Source organism: Plasmodium vivax, chromosome 11 (assembly GCF_000002415.2).
Source record: "Plasmodium vivax chromosome 11, whole genome shotgun sequence".
Classification (NCBI taxonomy): Eukaryota; Apicomplexa; class Aconoidasida; order Haemosporida; family Plasmodiidae; genus Plasmodium; species Plasmodium vivax.
Genome location: NC_009916.1, coordinates 108,745 through 121,086, shown reverse-complemented (window position 1 = coordinate 121,086; position 12,342 = coordinate 108,745). Strand labels below are relative to the sequence as shown.

General features: G+C 46.0%; 4 protein-coding genes across 4 annotated transcripts; 2 read left to right on the top strand and 2 right to left on the bottom strand.

Moving 5' to 3' along the window:
- Window positions 1–355: 355 nt before the first annotated feature.
- On the bottom strand, window positions 356–2,344 carry PVX_115370 (RNase L inhibitor, putative; the record flags this gene model as incomplete). The annotated part of the gene is made up of 2 exons (XM_001616414.1): window positions 356–381; window positions 511–2,344. 2 exons carry the CDS (start codon window positions 2,342–2,344, stop codon window positions 356–358), a joined length of 1,860 nt encoding a protein of 619 aa, XP_001616464.1.
- Window positions 2,345–4,442: 2,098 nt separating this feature from the next.
- PVX_115375 (hypothetical protein, conserved) lies at window positions 4,443–6,378 on the top strand (the record flags this gene model as incomplete). Its single annotated transcript, XM_001616415.1, has 6 exons — window positions 4,443–4,750; window positions 4,958–5,065; window positions 5,220–5,508; window positions 5,726–5,799; window positions 6,055–6,126; window positions 6,277–6,378. Exons 1-6 carry the CDS (start codon window positions 4,607–4,609, stop codon window positions 6,376–6,378), a joined length of 789 nt encoding a protein of 262 aa, XP_001616465.1. The 5' UTR covers window positions 4,443–4,606.
- On the bottom strand, window positions 6,347–8,616 carry PVX_115380 (hypothetical protein, conserved). The gene is made up of 6 exons (XM_001616416.1): window positions 7,927–8,616; window positions 7,587–7,692; window positions 7,316–7,464; window positions 7,042–7,140; window positions 6,790–6,849; window positions 6,347–6,623 (listed from the first exon to the last, which is right to left on the bottom strand). The coding sequence occupies exons 1-6, from the start codon at window positions 8,304–8,306 to the stop codon at window positions 6,491–6,493; spliced, it is 927 nt and encodes a 308-aa protein (XP_001616466.1). The 5' UTR covers window positions 8,307–8,616; the 3' UTR covers window positions 6,347–6,490.
- Window positions 8,617–9,817: 1,201 nt separating this feature from the next.
- Window positions 9,818–12,268, top strand: PVX_115385 (hypothetical protein, conserved; the record flags this gene model as incomplete). Its single annotated transcript, XM_001616417.1, has 1 exon — window positions 9,818–12,268. The coding sequence occupies one exon, from the start codon at window positions 9,818–9,820 to the stop codon at window positions 12,266–12,268; it is 2,451 nt and encodes an 816-aa protein (XP_001616467.1).
- Between the last annotated feature and the right edge of the window lie 74 nt (window positions 12,269–12,342).

The window sequence follows — 12,342 nt, the reverse complement described above, 5'->3', positions numbered from 1 at the left end:
GTCAAAGGGGAGCAACCGACGCGTGCGGGTGCAGGTACAAGCATAAAACATGCATGCATACGTACGTACGTACATGTGTCCGTTTGCACATGCGTACGATAAGACAAACAGACAAAGGGACAGAGGCAAACGAGGCGGGGCGACCGCGCGCGTCCAGGGCCGCCCAGCTTGGCCCAGCCGTAATACACACAGGGGAAGTGCTGCCAATTTGTTGTTTTCCTGATGGGGGGGTAAGCGGTCTCCAGGTCGATTTAGAGGAGGGGCTCGGACATGCCCCTGTGTTAATCGTTGGGAAGTCAGCTGGGCAGTCAGTTGAACCGTCTGCTGCGCTTGCGTAGCGGTCCAGGGGGGGGGCTTACTCGTCGATGATGAAGTAGGTGCCTGCGGGGAGGGGGCAATCGTGCAGGGGAATGAGTACGTGCATAGGTATGTACGGTTATGTACACACGTATGCAGCTGTGTTTTTCGCTCCTCTTTTCTCTCCTCTTATCCCCCCTTTTCGCGCCTCACCGTTGAGCTTCTGCTCCTTGTCCTTGACACTGTCGTACTTGTTTATCCTGGGGCGGTAGTTGGTGGGGTCTCGCCTGAAGGTGACGTCGATAATTTTGAGGAACTTGTTCATGCCGGCGACGAGCGTTTGGGGGGTGTTGGCGACGGTGTTGACCCCCGCCTGGCCGTCGAAGACGATGACGTGGTCGGCCAAGTAGGTAGCCATAATGAAGTCGTGCTCCACGACGAACGCCGTTTTGTTAGTATTCAGGATGAATCGTTTAATAATTTTGGAAACGATGATTCTCTGCTCGGAGTCTAAGTAGGCAGAGGGTTCATCGATGAGATAGATGTTGGTGTTCTTGGCCAGTGTAATGATGATGGCAACTTTTTGCAATTCCCCCCCTGAGAGGGTTAACACTTGGTTGTCTAGGATAGCTTCAATTTTGAGCGGCTTAATAATTTCATTATTAAAATAGGGATCTGTGTATAGCCCCTTTAGCTTGGACATGAGTAGCTGCCTGACCGTCCCGGTGTACTTTGCCTGTATTTGTTGCGGTTTGTAAGAAACGCTAAGAGATTCAAGGAAGCCAAGACTTTCTACGTTATCCGGTTTGATAAGTCCCGCGAAGAGACGTATGAAGGTACTTTTCCCACTTCCATTCTGCCCCAAGAGAACGAATATTTCTGACTCGGAAAAGATACCTTTGTTGATGGTTAAGGTGAAACTGTTTAGTGTTTTTTTAATAGTTGGGTAGTTGTAAAAATGGAGTCTTTTTTTATCTTCATCTGTTACGTCCTGATCTGTAGCTAGCTTAAAATTTAGAGACTCCTCCCTTATTCGTAGGTTATCAGTTGGTACGAAGCCATCCAAGAATACGTTAATACCTTCTCTTACAGAAAAGGGAGAGGTGACCACTCCGTACGCTCCTGCCTTCCCCCATAGGCAGCAAACATAATCACTTAGGTAATCCAAAATGGAAAGGTCGTGTTCTACGACGATGATGTAGTTATCATGCCTAACTAAGCTGTGAATAATTTTGGCCATCGATATGCGTTGCTTAATGTCTAGGTAGCTGCTCGGCTCGTCAAACATATACACATTTGTCGTCTGCCCTATGATAGATATTAGGAGAGCGAATCTTTGTAACTCTCCTCCACTTAGATCTTCTACGTTTCTGTCGAGGAGGTGGTCCAATTCGAGGGCACTCATGTACTGGTCCTTTTTGTTCAGCTTATCCTTTTTATTTATTATTTCTAAAATGTTTCCCTTAATTTGTTTTGGAATTAAATCTACATTTTGCGGTTTTATAATTGGCGTCAGTTGCTCCTCCAGCAATTTTGTGAAAAATATTTGCAACTCATTTCCTCGGAAGAAGGATAAGATGTCTCTCCACTCCGGGGGGTTACTGAACTTCCCCAAGTTGGGCTTCAATTTGGACGACAAGATTTTCAGCGCTGTGGATTTTCCTATTCCATTGGTTCCCACCAGACCTAATATTTGGCCCAACTTGGGTATGGGCAGTCTGTGCAGTTTGAAGGTGTTCGGTCCGTACCGATGAACCACATCTTTGTTAATATCCTTTGGCAAATTGATAATTGTTATGGCGGAGAAGGGGCACTTCTTCACGCAGATACCGCAGCCTATGCAGAGGGTTTCACTTATGTAGGCTATCTTCGAGGTGTGCTCCACTTCTATGCAGAACTTGCCCGTTTTGACGATTGGGCAGTTTTTCTTGCACTCCAGGTGGCACTTCTTCGGCTTGCACTTGTCCGTACTCACGATGGCGATCCTCAGCTTCGACGCCTCCAGCTTGTTCTCCTTGTACAGGTCCTCCTTGTTCTTCTTCTTCATCCTGTCGGCGCGATTAGCGGAGTTAGCGGCGAGGTCAGCGAGGTTGGCGAGGTTAGCGAAGTTAGCGGCGAGGTTGGCGAGGTTAGCGGCCTGTGTGCGCGCGTGCCGTGAGGGCGTGCCGTGAGGGCGTTCCCTTCGGTGGAAGCTGTTCAATTTGGCAGACAAGGAGGTAGTGTCCTCTTCACAAACGTACAGCTCGTCTGGCTTATATTCTGAGTTATCCTCGCAGGGGGGGCGCTCCCTTAAAAGAAAATGCTGCTACGTGGTGTTCCTCTAGAATGTCTTAACAATGCAGGACGGGGTGCAAACTATCCCATCAGCTAACCCGTCGAACGTTTTTCCCTTTCGCGTTCCTGTTGGGTTATCTGCGAAAAATATGGCCCTTCAACTTCAGAGACGTGTGCCGCCACACGAGGAACTGTTCTTCGAGGGAAACACAACTTGGCGATCGCCTCACCCAGTGTCTGAGAAGTTCAGCAGCGTATTCCTGCCTTCTGGGGGGAAGTGCTTCGTTTTATTTTTATATATTTTCTCCTGTGCACATGTCACCACTCGGTGGCGCGTGCGTGTGTGTTATGAGTAGTGTATTTTTTACTGCGTATTTTGTACTGCCTATTTTGTACTGCCTATTTTGTACTGCGTATTTTGTGCTACGCATATGCGTACACGCACCTATGTACGTACTTGCGCATGTGTCCCGGTTGGGCAAGCAAAACGGGCGCGCGGTCGAGCGCACTGCCCTTTTGACAAAAATGCGTGCAAATTTGCCTGCGCGGGAAGGTGGGGAAGGAACGATTTCCCCAGCTGTAACGCGAACGGAGGGGCGCAGAGGGCGCACGGGCGTAACCAGGAGGGGAACAAAAGCGGGGGGGCACCAAAAAGGAAAAAATAACGAAAAAGGGAAAGTAAAAAAAGTGAAAAAATTGAAAATGCCCAAATGCCAGGTTGCCAAACGAGCTAACGCAAAAACGCGAAAAAGTGAAACCAAAAATTGCTTAAAAAAACGCAAAAACTGCTCCTTAACAAACCGCTCTTCAAAATTGGGGTGAAAAAAGGAAAGTCATATTTTTCCCATCCTTCGCGAAAAAAGGCGAATGTGAAAAAAAAGAGAAAGGAGAAAGGAGGAAAGAGGAAGGAAAAATAACGCCGCTTTAAAAGGCGAAGGATTACCATTTGTAGGTTTTTTTTTTTTTTTTTCAAGTATAAAAATGGCCTCCAATTTTGGCCCACGGTGGAAGGAACGAAGTGAACGTTGCAAGCGGTTGGGAGCAGATGGATGCGCCCAGGGGAGACGCTCAGCTTTGGGGGAGGCTGTTCTTTAGGAAGGACCGACCGAATGTGCATACAATGACGCATAAGATAATGTATGCATGTGTTCGTTTGGCATTTTATTAACATTCGACGACGCTGCTTGGGGGTATATTTGGCCTGACAGCTTTGGAGGTTTTTAAAAAGAAGGCGGGGTCATCACAATGAATGGTAGTTTTGTTGTGCTAAAAATACAAAGTTGGGGGGGCAGTAGCGGCCTGCGTAGGAGGCAACGCGTTTGCGCTTGGTAGGTGTAGATCTCCACACAGAGGGGAAGTAAGATGGGTGGGCTTCATGTAAGGAGACCATCTCGTGCGTAACATGTGGGAAACACAAGTCGATCACCAGGCGGGCCGCTAATCTTGGCATCCCCTCCCCCCCTGCGTCTTTTGGGGCGGTAAGAAGCGCGGACGCGCCTGGGCGAAGGCAACACCCCGGAAAACGCCACAAAACGTTGCAACGCGGTACAACGCGGTACAACGCGGCACAACGCGGCACAACACGGTATAACGCGCTACAAATTGCAAAGCGGCAAAGCTGCATACGCACGTTAGCGAAATCGGGTGAGGGGAAAAACCCATGCGGCAAGGATAGCTATTTTATGGGGAGAATTTATCCCCCATTTTTTTCTCACTTCTGACCGGTAACATTTGGCTGTTTCGTTCGAGTAATTTTGAGCGTTCCCAACTGGGCGCCGCCATAAAAAAAGAAAAAAACATGCAAAGAGAAGAGCGAAAGAATTTCCAACCTGGCAGGTGTGCCGGACCAACTTCGCCTTTATGTGCATTGCGGAGGAGGCGGAGCTGATCATTCGCTGTATGCAGAAAGTGATTGCGCTTCGTATGTGCACATGTATCTGTTTGCCTATAAATTTTTTTGCTCATAAATTTGCACATAATCTTTGCCAATTGGTATGCGTGCCCACGCGGAACATTTCCCCTGCCGCGTCGATACATGAAAAACTTAACGAGTGGAGGCCAACCTGTCATTCTGCGCCCATCGCCCCATCTTCGCATTTTAGTAAATCACCCAGCTTTGCGAACCATGGAGGTGGAGTGGGCGGCGCGGATTTTATCCCAGCTTCTGATTAAGGAGAAGGTTAAGCGAGGAGTGGAAGAGGAGGGGGGAATGATGCCACAGCGAAGAGGTGTGGCACACCGCGTCAAGCCGCTTCACAGCACTTCATTACGTGTGCGTTGTTTTCTCCCGATGAGCGGGAGGCCATCCCCTTTTGGCGGATACGCACACAAATGTAACATTAACCCTGTTGACATGCTTCCTTTGCACCATTTGCCACCTTTGCAGTGCCTGAAGGAGAAGTACGTTTTCAATTTGCTCAAAAAGTTTGGAGACGTGAACCACATCGTTCAGCACGCGAATGAGCAGCTGGAGTCGCTCGGGTTTATCATAAATGTATGGCGCGCCCACGAGGGGTGGCGGCGCAGAGGGGCCAAACGCTCTGCGGTCTCTCTTCCCACGTGTGTGCCTCTTTACCTACCGAATTAGAAAAAAACCCAAAGTGCACACGCATTTTTTTTCCTCTTTTCCCCTTTTCGCACCCCTGCAGAACGAGCTGATAAACGGAGAGGAGTACTTCATAATCGGGTGCGAGAAGCTGACCATTCCGAGGAAGAGCAGCCAAGCGGATACGTCCCCCGAGTCCGTTTCCCTTAACATTAAAGAGGAACATTTGTTCAATTCCCTTTTTAAGACGAACGAAATTAGCTTATATTACCTTATCATTGATTACATAGTGAGTAATAATCGGTACCTACGTGTGGACGGGGGGGAAGTAACTTATGAATCGTTGTGCCTTGAGCTGAACATAAAGAATGCCAACGTGCAGAAGGCTATACGTAAGGTTTAAGGGGGGTGAAGTTCCCCGAGTGGTGATGAGGGGGGGGAAAAGAGAAGGAAAAGCGAAGGAAAAATGAAAACGCCCCTCTCTTTCCACGCAGACCCTCTCCTAACACAGAGTGATAAGACGTTGGGAGTAAAAGCACCCCACTTGCACCCCTCATTTTGTACGCACATTTTCATGCATTTGCGCCCCTCCCCCCCTGGTATGTATAGTTAACAAACTACTGGCCCACAACTGGCTTCGAAAGGAACAAGGCGAATTGGCACTGGGGCTCCGTTTCTTTACGGTAGGGGCAATTTTGACGAGTTCCACGAGCATGCCATCTGCACGTATGCGCGTGTTGGTGTGTGTGCAACTGTACGCGCGCACGTTTACACAAAAAAAAAAGAAGAATGAACCGAAAGGGATGCGGCGTGTCGGTGGAGAGAAGCGACCGCGAGATGTTTCCACCTGTGCGCATGCACATGCATAAGCATATGCACATGCAAGTGTACATACACACACACAAACGCGCGTGCGTAAATTTTCACTTTTCGTGAAGGATCTGATAAAGTACTTCCCTCTGACCAATTTGGACAAGTGCTCCCTCTGCAATAACGCAGTGATCGTCGAGGTGGGCGACGGGCAGCCGCAACGATTGGCAGCCGCAACAATTCGGTGCTGAGATGATAGACCATCTTTGCCCTCCGGAAAGTGTGGCCCCCATTTTTTGACCCCTTTCTCGCAAATTTCACTTCTTCCATTACCCCCTCCCTTTTTGCAGAGCAGGCAATGCACCAACTGTCTATCCATTTATCACATCCACTGCTTCAACGCTCTTGCGAATAAGCTGGCCCTCTGTTTCATCTGCAAGAACTCCCTCTAAGTGTGCGTGTTCATAATTAACCCTGCTGGTGGGGTGCTTCCCCTTTTTGCTTCCAGACTTCCCCGTTTTCCTTCGAGCCTTCCCCCTTCTCTGACGGGAGCCCCTCAAATGATTAGTAGTCCGATGCGACACCATCCTTTAAGACGTGTATGTACACGGGGATGGTCATGTTTACATACCTTAAGTTGATGGACACTACTGACATTTTTTTCTGCTCGTAAAACTGGAGCATTCCTTTGGTCGCCCTAAGGGGGTGCGTGAATACGCAGTGTGGATGTGCAAGGCGGGTGTGCAAGGGTGAGTGAATGCACATTGCGGATGTACACGCGCACGCTCGATTAGCCACGCGGGGTCTCATCGCGGAGGTCTCAACGAGCTGATCGCAACGCGTGGGCGTCCTCGCCCCCTTACTCCCGTATGTTGTCAAAGAGCTTATCCTTTCCTAGGCTAAGGTACCCGATGGGGACAGAGCTGATAGCGTTTCGAGGGGTGAGGAGAGATGTGCTCGCGGAGGGGGAAATACGCGGACGGGGAAGTCTACGTGTCGGGAAGTTTGCCTGACGGACGTTCCCACATAACGAGACGCACCGCACGTAACTACGTTAATGATGAAGAAATGCACTCGTCGAAAGGGCCCCAGGGGGGTAATAAAAAATCACTTACTGTGTTGATCCTTTGTTCAGGTCGGTGTAGGTCCTCCTAATAACTTTGTCTATGCTGTCCACAAATGTGTCTTCGTCTAACTGCAACGTTGTGAACGTTCTGAAAGGGGGACCAAGGTGCGGGTACATTTAAGCAGGAAAAAAAAAGAGGGAACCAAGGTGCGGGTACACTTAAGCAGGAAAAAGAAAAAACAAATAACATGTAACAAATAACAAGTAACCGTTAACATATAAAGGATAACCAACACGATGGCCACCTGCCCTGCGAAGCTTACTTGTTGTTTTTCTTAATCCTGGAAATGATGTGCGCGTACTTCTTGGTCCGTATGGTGGCATCGAAAATGAAGAGGTCGTATTTGCTTATCTGCTCGTTCAGCATGTCGTCTTTGTAGTAGACGCCTTCAAATTTGTCATACGTAATGACCTGGCAGTGGGGAGGGGTGCAAAAGTGCGGGCAAAATTAGCAGTGCGTGTGATGGTATGCATACACACTTGCATATGCCCCTTGTGGGGGATGCCCCTTCGGGGCTGCTCTCCGCGGTGTACCTTCTTTACCCTCTTGATTTTATTCTCTATAACCATGTTTCTCCACTTCTCGCTCTCATCGCTGACTAGGATGATCACGTCCATGTAGTAGGAGTGAATTAGGTTGCTGCGCGGTGGGGGGGGAGAGCGGAAAAACATAAGTGAGGCGAAGCAAAGCAAAATGGAGTATATAAGGCATGGTGAGGTGGGATAGCGGTTTGCACGAGGTGTCTCTCTTGGGCGATTGACCAGCTAAATGGTCCAATTGGCCGCACGCAGAAAGGGCGTTCCATGCGGGGGCCGCGATCCGCCGCGATGTGCCCCTTCTAGTGGGGCGCTCCCCACGGGCGAATAAACTTACATAGGGAAATTATAGGCCTTCCCTATGTTGTAGCTGGTAGATAAATCCAAATTGCAATACAACATGTGCGTGTCGTATAGGAGATTTTTCACGTGATCGTTGACTACTTTGTCAAATATAAAGTCATATGCTTTGGAGAAGGTGTTGGGCTCAATGATATTATCAAATGATTTCACATGGATGGGCACACTTTCTTTGCTCTTTATTTTAATTTTCTGTGTTGCCTTTTTATTGTTGTGCTTTAGTTTGGGTCCCTTTCCATTTAAAATTGCTTTTTGGAATTTCTCATATTTCTGGTTCGTCTTTACAAACCGTAGGAACTTTTTGTTTTCCTTTTTTTTCTTCTCCAGGATTTCCTTCTTCTTCGCCTTCGTCTTCATTGTGTGTAGAAGTTGGCCGTGTTGGGCGGAGTTGGGCGGAGTTAGGCGGTGTTGGGAGGCGTCAGACTGGCTTGGGCTTGCTTCCCCCTTATATATGCCCTGAGCGAAGTAAACTCTGCCTTCTCGGCGAAGTGAACTCTGGCTTCTGGGTGACTTGCTTTTTGCCGAGCCTGCACACGAACAGGAAGAAGCGGTAGCGACAAAGGGTGGATACCTCTGTGCTTTCCTCTTTACTTTCCTATCGTGACGACAAACGTGTGGACATGTGACTAGAGACTTCAATTCCGGTTAGCGGGGCAGCGAAGTGTTACTAAGTTCCGTGTGTTTACATGCAAACAAGTGGGGGGTGCAACTGGGGCGGTGGTGACAAAGGGACAAGGTACAAGGCACAATGCACACAGCGAAGTGACAAGAATGCCATTCGCAGGGATGCAAGTGGGTTCACAAAAAATGCAGGGGAAAATAAAAAGGAAGGGGTTCAAAGAATTGGCTGGGGGATCAGAGTGGGAATCATGCCAGCGCGGGGAGGAGTAAAACGTGCTGGAAGTACAGAACGTGTAGCAGCTGAGAGAAGGCACCCGTGCGCGTTGATAAATACTCACGCGTGGCGTGCATCATAAGTTTTTACATATTAGAAAAGAAATGGAGCAGGGAACAAACGACGTGGCGGCTCGGGGGCGCACGCAATCGGGCAAACAGTCGATCGAGCGGGCGGGCGAGCGAGCGAACAAACAAACGAATTCCAAACGAATTCCAAACGAATAACAAGCGAATAACAAACAAATTCCGAGCGAATTCCAAGCGAATCGCAAACGATGAGGGACAAACGCCGCGCGCAGCCGCGTATACCTGCATACACTTGCACGTGCGCGCAAAAGGGGAGAGGTTCATAAACAGAAAAATCACGCGTGCAGGGGGACGAGAAGGATCAGACGAACAATTATTAATTTGCAACAGGGGACATATGCGTTACATCTGTAGCGACTTTCTACCTCCGTCATTGGGAGCGGAAAAACGTTTTTTTCCCACTCTCACCCCCCCCAGGGCGTTTTATATATTGTGGATGCGTTAAGATGAGAAGCGGCAAATGGTAGCGAACTGTATGTAAAAAACGCAAATAAGAGGATGTATGTGTAAAGCTAAGATGGTACCAAATTGAGGATGTATTATTTTTTTGTATTTTTTGTTCAAACTGTGTCACACATAAATGGAAGCAACCTTTTTTTTCTGGGGGGTGTATACACTTGTTAGTGCCATTCGCGAATACGTATAAAAAAAAAAGAAAAAAAAAAAAAAAAAAAGAATGAACGGAAAGAAGTGGAATGGGGATGACACAAATTATGAAGAAAAACAAAGCAAATGGGAAATAATACAAATTCGTTACTTTTGTGATAAAGAAAAAAAAAGAAAATGTTTCATTTGTTTGTAAAAGGAATATGGGGGAAAAAGAAAAAAAAAAAAAAAAAAAACTTTTCAAAATGAAAAAAAAAAAAATTATTTAAAAAAAAAAAATGCGTAGGGTTACCATATTAACCAATTTTGGACGCAAAAAAAGGTATACATTTCCAAGGGAGGAAAAAAATCCATTCGTGCTTTGCGAAAGCAAAAGAAGTGTAGCCACAACGCATGCTGCGATAAGAAGCAAACATGGCGACAATGTAAAGACAAAATTGGAAAGAAGAGAAGATGATATAATTTTACACAAATCCACATGCTCGGACGCCCCCTCCCCGTTAACGGATTACCACCAGTACAACACAAATGATCTCATCAAAGTTTTAAATGTATACATAAAATCCAAGAGTGACCAAATTGAACTGTTGAGAAACGTTTCGATCAACCTGCTGCTGAATAAGGAAAAGATAAGATACAGGGAGATAATCACATTGTTAAAACAATTTTCCGTGATAAAATGCAAAAATTATTTTTTATTTTGCTATTTTAAAGATGTCCTGAGCGAAAACATCCATTTAATTACTTGCGATGAGTTAGTGGACGTATATTTCGCCTTCACAAATTTGAATTATTTTCATCATAATTTTTTTTTCCTAATTGAGAAGAGAATATTTCACAACTTCCACCTTTTAAATTTAAAAAAATTAATTTGCTTGATACAATGCTTTAACAAGAAAAAAATTATATCCAAAAATTATTTAACCATATTACTTTATAGCATATCAAAAAATATAAATCAGTTTGACACTTTTCAGCTTTCTGTCCTTTTCGGTTTTTTTAAAACTTTTAACATAAATAATAACATCCTCATAAATTCTTTAATTCATAATTTTAATCAACATGTGAATCTCAGCTCTGAATGTAAGCAGCTAGCCATTTTTTACAATTTTTTGTCCTACGTTGGTAAGAAGTGCCACAGGAATTATCACTACTTTGCAAAGGAGAAGGAACTCATCGGCTTGATAAGGAATTTTGCCTTGCGCTATGAGGAGCAGTGGGAGCGGGGTCCAAATGGGCCCGGTAGAGCCATTGGAGGAGAGGGTCTCACAGGGGTAGACACGGACAAAGTTGCAGACGCGGTTGGGGAAGCGGTTACCGACGCAGGGGATGCGATACAAAGGAGGCTGTCCATTTTGGAAAGCAATTTCCTCACCCAAAGCGACGAGCTGCAAACCCTCAGGGAGAGTACGAACGCCCTAAGGCAGAATTCGTACAACGTCAATGTGGTGTACTCCATTAAGAACGCTTTAAAAAACGTGGAAGCGATCACGAGGAAGAAATTGAAGAGCATGCCGATTGAGTCCCTGTGCTTGATATCGTCCTCCATAGCAAACATAGACAAAAATAAATTCCTCTTGGAAAAAGTCGCAGAGGAAGTTGGTAAGCAGTCGACCAAACTGACTCCCCTGCTGGTGAGTTTTTTGATGCTATCTTTCAGCAAAGCGGATCACAAGCATGGGAGTCTAATTTACTACTCGCTGCAATTTTTTTATAAATATAACACTTTTTTTAGCGTCAATGAGGTGGGGCTGCTGTGTAAGGCGCTGCACAATTTTTCCCTGAAGGAGAACGAGTTTGTGGATGTGCTGAATGGGTTTATGTTGAGCGTGTTGAGCGTGTCGAGCGGCTTGGGTGAGGGTAGCAGGGAGGACACCATCGTTGATAGCAGCGACGGCCGCGTCGGTAGCGACCCGCGTGGAGACCACCTCAATTACAATGCGGACGATGGTGCGTCCTCTGGAAAACAGGTGGAGAAACTCTTTTTCGAAATCGAGAGGAGCATCGATAAAAGCATTGAGCAGAGAAATTACGAAGATCAATTCACTAATTTGAGGAGCGTCCATATGGAGGAGGAAGGTAAGAGTTACACAGACGCAAAGGAAAGGACAGGTGACCCTGAAAATAAAAGGATGTACAGCGATTTTGTAAACTTTAGCTTTATTGATTATGAAAATATAAAAAAGAAGAATTATTATGCAAACAATTTGTACAACATAAAAATGAGTAAAACGATTTATATAAATAATGTCATATACATTTTGGAGTATTATGCTTTCAACCTGGTGAACATTCCCCAAATTTTGGACCTTTTCTGTGACTTTTTTTTAAAAAGAAACGTAAATTATATCCTCTACTCGAGAATATTTTACGCCTTTTACCTGCTGCAGTACAGAGGGAGTAAGGTCTACCAAATGATTGACAGATTTAATGAGTGCCAACCCCTGTACCAAGTGATGTACAAGGAGAGGCACATGGAGAAGCTGTTGCGGTCGCTAATTTATTTTTATGAAAACAAAACGGACGGGAATAAAATGGAGGGCATTTACTTTTACGTTTTGCCCAAGAGCTACTTTTCATTCATTTTTAATTTTTCAAAATATATTTTAACATTTTTGTTTATTAAAAATAGTAATTATGTGCTACACAAATTTTTGGTTGATATAGAGGAAATATCGTTGGGCAGGGGGGACTACATTTATTTGCACAAACCAAACAGACTGTATTGAGGGGGGGAAGAGGTGGTGCATGCTGTTGAAGAGAGCATGCGGGGAGGTAAACGAGTGGTAATATAAACGAGTGG

What these genes read in the sequence shown, in the direction of transcription:
- PVX_115380 (XM_001616416.1), bottom strand. Translation starts at nt 8,306, where the DNA reads ATGAAGACGAAGGCGAAGAAGAAGGAAATCCTGGAGAAGAAAAAAAAG. An exon ending in AAGGCCTATAATTTCCCTAT is followed by an intron (nt 7,693 to 7,926) that starts GTAAGTTTATTC and finishes CCCACCGCGCAG; the next exon opens with CAACCTAATTCACTCCTACT. An exon ending in AAATCAAGAGGGTAAAGAAG is followed by an intron (nt 7,465 to 7,586) that starts GTACACCGCGGA and finishes CCCCACTGCCAG; the next exon opens with GTCATTACGTATGACAAATT.